This window comes from Salvelinus fontinalis, unplaced genomic scaffold (genome assembly GCF_029448725.1).
Source record: "Salvelinus fontinalis isolate EN_2023a unplaced genomic scaffold, ASM2944872v1 scaffold_0829, whole genome shotgun sequence".
In the NCBI taxonomy this organism is placed as follows: Eukaryota; Metazoa; Chordata; class Actinopteri; order Salmoniformes; family Salmonidae; genus Salvelinus; species Salvelinus fontinalis.
The window spans coordinates 49,414-58,971 of record NW_026601038.1 but is presented as its reverse complement, the minus strand read 5'-3'; the positions used below and the strand labels follow the sequence as shown (position 1 = coordinate 58,971).

The following is a 9,558-nucleotide window of genomic DNA, read 5'->3' as shown; positions in this document are numbered from 1 at the left end:
ATAATGAACAGACCAGGTCCATACTGCTCCTACATGGTGTAACAATACATCATGTATATAATGAACAGACTAGGTCTATACTGCTCCTACATGGTGTAACAATACATCATGTAGATGTACACTACCATTCAAAAGTTTGGGGTCACTTTGAAATGTCCTTGTTTTTTAAAGGAAATCAAATTATTTCATTTATTTACCTGTTTTTGCTTTGTCATTATTGGGTATTGTGATGTCTTATGGGGTACTGTGATGTCATTATGGGGTATTGTGTAGATTGATGAGGGGAAAAAATGGTTGAGTCAATTTTAGAATAAGGCTGTAACGTAACAAAATGTGGAAAAAGTGAAGGGGTCTGAATGCTTTCCGAATGCATTGTATATATAGGGGCAGTACTTAGTGACATCACTTCATGAAACAGAAGGTACAAATATATAACATAGATTCACAATATCAACATTCAATGTATCAAAATATATGACCAAGCTGGAAGTGGAAACACCAGCCCAGCCACAATCCTAGAGGTTCACTGATGATCAACCTCCTCCTTCACATCTGACTCCTGATGATCAACCTCCTCCTTCACATCTGACTCCTGATGATCAACCTCCTCCTTCACATCTGACTCCTGATGATCAACCTCCTCCTTCACATCTGACTCCTGATGATCAACCTCCTCTTTTCACATCTGACTCCTGATGATCAACCTCCTCCTTCACATCTGACTCCTGATGATCAACCTCCTCCTTCACATCTGACTCCTGATGATCAACCTCCTCCTTCACATCTGACTCCTGATGATCAACCTCCTCCTTCACATCTGACTCCTGATGATCAACCTCCTCCTTCACATCTGACTCCTGATGATCAACCTCCTCCTTCACATCTGACTCCTGATGATCAACCTCCTCCTTCACATCTGACTCCTGATGATCAACCTCCTCCTTCACATCTGACTCCTGATGATAAACCTCCTCCTTCACATCTGACTCCAGTGATCAATCCAGAGCGTCTTCTTTTTTGGGGAATCCCGATGGACGACGTCATCGAATAGGACGTCATCACCAACACCGCCCACAAGTTAATTGTCTTTCAGGTTATCAATGGGAGGAACATTAGCAATATGTCCTGTCTGGTAACTTGTCTCGTTCAAAGGATTCACATTGGCAGGTGAACAGGGAGAAACCCCATTTAAAAAACTCAGTTGATCTTAAACTGCGGAAAAACTTTTGGAAGTCTTTAACTGCATCAAAGTCTGAGGCCTGTGATGTTGGGACAAATGATCGTCCCTTATTATACAAGAGACAAAATTCACAAATTCTACAGCACAACGGCAGAGTCATGTCTTCAGTGTAAAACTAACAATGACTCAATAATCCTTCTGGGAATGTTATGATGTCATAAAGTTATGGGCGGAGTTAGAATGTTGGCTGTCAGAAGTACAGTTATACAATGTAAAATTACTTTTAATCCGTCTGTCTGTATATTTCAAAACATGGCATTTGAGGGTGCAGTGAGATACCCATGAGTTGGACGATACTTTTCTCGTCAATCACCCTTAAATATTATACTTAATTAATACCTGGAAATCAACCAATCCGCTGTTGTTTATTCAAAAGAAAGGTCAAATGCTTTATTATGTAGTGGGTCTGGGCAGGTGTGATGTAGTTAATGGAGATGGAGGTGTGTTCTAGTGGGTCTGGGCAGGTGTGATGTAGTTAATGGAGATGGAGGTGTGTTCTAGTGGGTCTGGGCAGGTGTGATGTAGTTAATGGAGATGGAGGTGTGATGTAGTTAATGGAGATGGAGGTGTGATCTAGTGGTTCTGGGCAGGTGTGATGTAGTTAATGAAGATGGAGGTGTGATGTAGTTAATGGAGATGGAGGTGTGTTCTAGTGGGTCTGGGCAGGTGTGATGTAGTTAATGAAGATGGAGGTGTGTTCTAGTGGGTCTGAACAGGTGTGATGTAGTTTTAATGGAGATGGAGGTGTGTTCTAGTGGGTCTGGGCAGGTGTGATGTAGTTTTAATGGAGATGGAGGTGTGTTCTAGTGGGTCTGGGCAGGTGTGATGTAGTTAATGGAGATGGAGGTGTGTTCTAGTGGGTCTGGGCAGGTGTGATGTAGTTAATGGAGATGGAGGTGTGTTCTAGTGGGTCTGGGCAGGTGTGATGTAGTTAATGGAGATGGAGGTGTGTTCTAGTAGGTCTGGGCAGGTGTGATGTAGTTAATGGAGTTGGAGGTGTGTTCTAGTGGGTCTGGGCAGGTGTGATGTAGTTAATGGAGTTGGAGGTGTGTTCTAGTGGGTCTGGGCAGGTGTGATGTAGTTAATGGAGATGGAGGTGTGTTCTAGTGGGTCTGGACCAGTGTGATGTAGTTAATGGAGATGGAGGTGTGTTCTAGTGGGTCTGGGCAGGTGTGACGTAGTTAATGGAGATGGAGGTGTGTACTAGTGGGTCTGGGCAGGTGTGATGTAGTTAATGGCGATGGGGGTGTGTTCTAGTGGGTCTGGGCAGGCGTGATGTATTTAATGGAGATGGAGGTGTGTTCTAGTGGGTCTGGGCAGGTGTGATGTAGGTAATGGAGATTGAGGTGTGTTCTAGTGGGTCTGGGCAGGTGTGATGTAGTTAATGGAGATGGAGGTGTGTTCTAGTGGGTCTGGGCAGGTGTGATGTAGTTAATGGAGATGGAGGTGTGTTCTAGTGGGTCTGGGCAGGTGTGATGTAGTTAATGGAGATGGAGGTGTGTTCTAGTGGGTGTGGTGTAGTTAATGGAGATGGAGGTGTGTTCTAGTGGTTCTGGGCAGGTGTGATGTAGTTAATGAAGATGGAGGTGTGTTCTAGTGGGTCTGGGCAGGTGTGATGTAGTTAATGAAGATGGAGGTGTGTTCTAGTGGGTCTGGGCAGGTGGGATGTAGTTAATGGAGATAGAGGTGTGTTCTAGTGGTTCTGGGCAGGTGTGATGTAGTTAATGAAGATGGAGGTGTGTTCTAGTGGGTCTGGGCAGGTGTGATGTAGTTAATGGAGATGGAGGTGTGATGTAGTTAATGGAGATGGAGGTGTGATGTAGTTAATGGAGATGGAGGTGTGATGTAGTTAATGGAGATGGAGGTGTGATGTAGTTAATGGAGATGGAGGTGTGATGTAGTTAATGGAGATGGAGGTGTGATGTAGTTAATGGAGATGGAGGTGTGATGTAGTTAATGGAGATGGAGGTGTGTTCTAGTGGGTCTGGACAGGTGTGATGTAGTTAATGGAGATGGAGGTGTGATCTAGTGGTTCTGGGCAGGTGTGATGTAGTTAATGAAGATGGAGGTGTGTTCTAGTGGGTCTGAACAGGTGTGATGTAGTTTTAATGGAGATGGAGGTGTGTTTTAGTGGGTCTGGGCAGGTGTGATGTAGTTTTAATGGAGATGGAGGTGTGTTCTAGTGGGTCTGGGCAGGTGTGATGTAGTTAATGGAGATGGAGGTGTGTTCTAGTGGGTCTGGGCAGGTGTGATGTAGTTTTAATGGAGATGGAGTTGTGTTCTAGTGGGTCTGGGCAGGTGTGATGTAGTTAATGGAGATGGAGGTGTGTTCTAGTGGGTCTGGGCAGGTGTGGTGTAGTTAATGGAGATGGAGGTGTGATGTAGTTAATGGAGATGGAGGTGTGTTCTAGTGGGTCTGGACAGGTGTGATGTAGTTAATGGAGATGGAGGTGTGTTCTAGTGGGTCTGGGCAGGTGTGATGTAGTTAATGGAGATGGAGGTGTGTTCTAGTGGGTCTGGGCAGGTGTGATGTAGTTAATGGAGATGGAGGTGTGTTCTAGTGGGTCTGGACAGGTGTGATGTAGTTAATGGAGATGTGTTCTAGTTAATGTAGTTATTGTTTGTTTACACAATTTAAAACAAAATATTAAAACATTTCCAATGCAAAGTAACACCTCACAGTTCTATTTTTGGAGTTATTACATTAAACCAATCAGAATTTAGAAGAATGCCAAAGTCAGGTGTGAAGTAATATGGAGGATCAGCCTATTCCCTATGATGTATACTACAACAGAAATATCTTCAAATGTCTAACTTTAAATTAAACCAATCATTTGCACTCATGACTTGAGTGATTAAAGTAAACCAACGTTTTGTACATACATACCACCATCCAACCAAATCAAAGAATGTTAGCTATATGCAGTTATTTTAGCCAGTCAGCTAACATTAGCTATATGCAGTTATCCTAGCCAGCCAGCTAACATTAGCTATATGCAGTTATGTTAGCCAACTAGATAACGTTAGCTTTTTAGCCAACTAGCTATTAGCCTAACCAGCGTAGCCAACCAGCATGGTTATGGTCAGCGAGACCAACTAACGGAGAAAAAGTTACAAAACTCCCGTAGTCTAATTCACAGAAAACATGCTGAAAAGTAGTGATGGGGAAACAAAGCTTCCTGAATCATTGGCTCTTTCCAGCCAATTGTGTCAAAAAAAAATAGGTTCATTACTCAAGGCTTTGAGCGACACAGAATTTAGAACAGCCACATTTTCATAGATGAAGTCACACGCCGTAGCAGCATAGCCATTTTTATTTATTTTTTTACCATTATTTTACCAGGTAAGTTGACTGAGAACACATTCTCATTTGCAGCAACGACCTGGGGAATAGTTACAGGGGAGAGGAGGGGGATGAATGAGCCAATTGTAAACTGGGGATTATTAGGTGACCATGATGGTTTGAGGGCCAGATTGGGAATTTAGCCAGGACACCGGGGTTAACACCCCTACTCTTACGATAAGTGCCATGGGATCTTTAGTGACCTCAGAGAGTCAGGACACCCGTTTAACGTCCCATCCAAAAGACGGCACCCTACACAGGGCAGTGTCCCCAATCACTGCCCTGGGGCATTAGGATATTTTTTAGACCTGAGGAAAGAGTGCCTCCTACTGGCACTCCAACACCACTTCCAGCAGCATCTGGTCTCCCATCCAGGGACTGACCAGGACCAACCCTGCTTAGCTTCAGAAGCAAGCCAGCAGTGGTATGCAGGGTGGTATGCTGCTGGCATTATGTCATATATTAAACCACTGCCGTGTTCAAGAGCATCAAATCCATGCTGCGTTGTGGGTAAACGGTGACTGGCTGACTGATTTATAAATAATAATGAGTAGTTATTTATGATGCAAGGTGTTTTGTAATTTAGTCAGTCAGCAGCCACCTGCAATGTCGGCTGCAATGTCGAACGAGCCCAATACCAAAACAATCAGGTGTTCGACGAAATTATTCTTCAGACGTCATTGATCACGTGCTGCTGATAAAGTGACACTGCTTTGAATTATACCGCTCAGCGACTTCAGTACATGCCTCATAGCTCCAGTCTCAAACTTAACCCCGTTCTTGCTGAAGAAGAGAAGGTCTGCTGGATGGAGAAAGAAGCTCTCGTGAAAGAGGGGGAGGAAGAGGAGGCTGTTACAATACAAAAACAAGTAGAGGGTGAGGGTGTTACCATGAACGAAGAAGAGAAAGACGTTACAGAGAAAGAAGAGGAAGACGCGTTCAGAGTGAAAGAGGATGACGAAGTTTCAGTGAAAGAAGAGGAGACTGACGATGAACGTAAGTACTGTCTTAACAGAAACACAAACTCTGTGGTTGGAAGTTGAACTGATGTGTGGTGTGCTTGGTGTTAAAGCTGAAATCTGCAATTGCTACATCCATATTTTGACTTAAATGATTTATTTATTTATATATATATTTATAGCCATTGATTATTGAAGAATATAACACATGCCTCATGAGCTTAGTTCAACTGTTTACCCCATCAGAACCCAGAATAAGCTTTTTTTACTCCAATGTTTAGAAACAACGTAAATCAACACTGTATAGCCTCAACATGGTTAAAACTATAATGTTGATATCATGGATGGTCAGTCGTTTCATACATAGGTCTGTCTATGAATTTGAGAGTAGTTACATTTCTCCAACCCCATCCATCATCTTATTACCAAAACAGTGGCGGAATTACTGCTTGGTTATTGGTTGAACTGCAGATTGGTTGATTGATTGTTGTGTGGCTTTTTTTAAAGGGGCAACCTAGTTTTTAAACAAACAAAATGGCTGCCCAGAGTCCTGAGCTGTGTTAGAATATTCATACTAACAGCACTATTTGTGATGTTAATAGAGTATATAGTCTGCTTATTGGTCATAGTATGATGTAGTTTAGTATGTCAAAAGTTCCCGGTTGTCGTACTACATTCGCCAAAATATGATGTATACACGCAGTACTTTAGGGCCCATAATGCAATTCTTCAGAAAATGGACGTGGCTTAAACGTTTTCAGATTTGAAGAAAATTGGGGAAAATATGCAGCTGAAGTCCAACTAGAGAACGGATACAAATTAACCGCTTTAAATAATTATGACAAATGTTGAGTGATGCAATAAAGTAATGACTTTTCAAATAAGTTACCTGACACGTTATATGACTATTGTTGTTCACTTGACAATCTTAAGACAAATGTCAAATAATGAACAGTCATTACAGATGTCATTGTTTGTACAACATCATGGCTACACATCACCTTTTACAGTGGATTTCTGCTGTTGTGGGCCTTAAACCACCTGTCTGACTTGTTGTTCACACAGGAGAGAGACGTGACTATCGTGGATCCTCTGGGGAGCATCAACAACCTCATGATGCTGACAAGGCAGAGAAGAGTCTCTCCACGTCAAAACACCAGCAGAGAACCACAGGGAAGAAATCTCATTGCTGCTCTGACTGTGGGAAAGGTTGCACATCTTCATCAGAACTTAAAATACACCAGAGAACACACACAGGAGAGAAACCTTTTAGCTGTGATCAATGTGGGATGAGTTTTACTACATCTAGCTCTCTGATTCGACACCAGAGAACACACACAGGAGAGAAACCTTATAGCTGTGATAAATGTGGGGTGAGTTTTCCTTCATCTAGCCAGCTGACTTCACACCAGAGAACACACACAGGAGAGAAGCCTCATAGCTGTGATCAATGTGGGATGAGTTTAACTACATCAAGCAGTCTGATTCGACACCAGAGAACACACACAGGAGAGAAACCTTTTATCTGTGATCAATGTGGGAAGAGTTTTTCTACATCTAGCCAGCTAACTTCACACCAGAGAACACACACAGGAGAGAAACCTTATTGCTGTGATCAATGTGGGATGGGTTTAACTACATCAGGCAGTCTGATTCGACACCAGAGAACACACACAGGAGAGAAATCTTATTGCTGTGATCAATGTGGGATGAGTTTTACTACATCAAGCCATCTGATTCGACACCAGAGAACACACACAGGAGACAAGCCTTATGGTTGTAATCATTGTGAGAAGAGTTTTACCACATTTTGCTCTCTGACTGTACACCAGAGAACACACACAGGAGAGAAACCTTATACTTGTAATCATTGTGAGAAGAGTTTTCCTACATCTAGTCAGCTGACTTCACACCAGAGAACACACTCAGGAGAGAAATCTTATAGCTGTGATCAATGTGGGATGAGTTTTACTACATCAAGTAATCTGATTCGACACCAGAGAACACACACAGGAGAGAAATCTCAGCTGTGATCAATGTGACAAGAGATACTCTGATAAAAGGTGTTTAATCAAACATCAGAAAATGCATGAAGAAGTTGTTTCATAATATCAATGAAATGACGTCACACTGTAGAATGTTTTAACATTGTAGTAGGAGTATTTTAATGATGTCACAATATAGAATGTTTTAACATTGTAGTAGGAGTATTTTAATGATATTCTACCTTATAATTTGCCCTGTTCAATTGATTGCAGCATGAGATGGATATTAGCCTCAGGGGAAAATCCAGGCTCTGAATTGAAAGAGTATTATTTAACAAAAAGTGACTAACAAAAAAAGAGTTGTGTTACACTTACTGCGTTGGTGACCCACTTTAATCAAAATGCAGCACTTCAAAATGTAGCTAGCTGTTTTCTACAAGTTGAAAAAGCTGCTTGTTTAAAAAAATACATGTAATATGATAATTGTTGCAGATGTTTGTGTATATACATAATATGAAAGCAGTATAATAAATTGGTCTATAATCAATTTTATTAACAATCTGACATCACTCCAGTATTTCTTGACAACATTCAAGTGCTAATTGTCTTTATTCCACTACTGAGGAATCATGACTCAAATCACCTCATATTTCAAACATCCAGCCTGACAAAAGATACATGTTTTATTATTCCATGCCTCACCATTAAGTGAGTTATTGCCAATACATATTAACAAAGGGGTGTACATTTGGGTTTGATTTTCATATTTACAATTTGTAACATTTAGTAATCATAATTAGTTATGCAACCAGCTGACCATTTTGGGTACAATTATATTGACAATATTGCCCTGCTTTTAGAATATCAGGATTCATTCTCAGATGTGCTAACCCAAATGCATGACATTGGGGACTGGGCCCCGATCCAACAACATGCCTATCGAGTGAACTCTGGAAAGAGAGAGAGAAGCAAGGTGGAAAGTTACTACGGATATTGCAGGAGTTAGTTGGTTGCTGATTGTCTCAAGGGTGGGCAGTCAACAAGTTTTGCGTTTAGCCAGTGCGTTGCCATGGATCACAATTTATTTTGTTCCAAGGGGACGAGAGTTCTAGAACTTAGTGAGTTTTAGGAAGAGTTCTAGAAACTTGTGGGGGAAAAATATATGATATATTTGTCTTAAGGGGGAAGGTGTTGCAGGCTTTGGTTTTTCCATTTCTGTTTTGAGGTTGGACGTTAGCACGTCTAGCTCGTTAGCACGTAGGACGCACTGATTGGTGTCACCTCGTTAGTCAGTATGTGTTACACCTGTGCTGGCTTGTCCATCTCGTTTGTGGGAAGGTGTTTCACCTGAGCTGGTCCAGGTTCTATTTAAGAGTGTCTGGCCCAGTGCTCCAATTGTCTTGATAGATGTGGAGAGTCAACACCTTTAGTTGCTCCACTTTTTTGGTTTGCTTCCTGTCTTTAAGTTTGTTGTGGGTTTTTCTTTTGTTTTCCTCTTCTTGGGCAGATTTAGTGGGTCTCATGGTGGGTGTCTTTTAGGTCCCAGTTGTTGTTACTAGTCAATTTTCAGTGGACACTCCCATAGTGTCTTTCAGAGCCCCTCCTAAAACCCCACCTGTTTAGTTGTGGTGGTTGTCAGTGACTCTTTGTTAGTTCCCTCTTCTGTTTAAGGAATATTTCTGGTTTTCTTGCTGGGGAACGTAACAACAAACAATGGAGTCAAACAAGCTGAAATTTTGGGTCGGATATAGCATATTGTTAATATTTTAATCAATGGCATTTCCATGGGATGCTCATTAGTCTTTCAGTTGTTAATCTTTTGTTTTTTATCCTCTTATGTTGTGTACTAAATATATCTGTTTATTTTCATAGTTTTTTTCCTGTGAAACCATTGTGTTGCATCCATGTCTGAAATGTGCTGCATAAATAAAGCTTGATTTGAATATATTGCAAAACAAATGAACCCAATGTCTGACCAATCAGACTCTTGCAAAACCAATTAACAGAATAAAAAAAAGCAACACATATCTT

General features: G+C 41.5%; 1 protein-coding gene across 1 annotated transcript; it reads left to right on the top strand.

Moving 5' to 3' along the window:
• Nucleotides 1-5,323: 5,323 nt before the first annotated feature.
• On the top strand, nt 5,324-8,369 carry LOC129847418 (zinc finger protein 180-like). Its single transcript, XM_055915209.1, has 2 exons — nt 5,324-5,579; nt 6,608-8,369. The coding sequence occupies exons 1-2, from the start codon at nt 5,327-5,329 to the stop codon at nt 7,573-7,575; spliced, it is 1,221 nt and encodes a 406-aa protein (XP_055771184.1). The 5' UTR covers nt 5,324-5,326; the 3' UTR covers nt 7,576-8,369.
• Nucleotides 8,370-9,558: the final 1,189 nt, after the last annotated feature.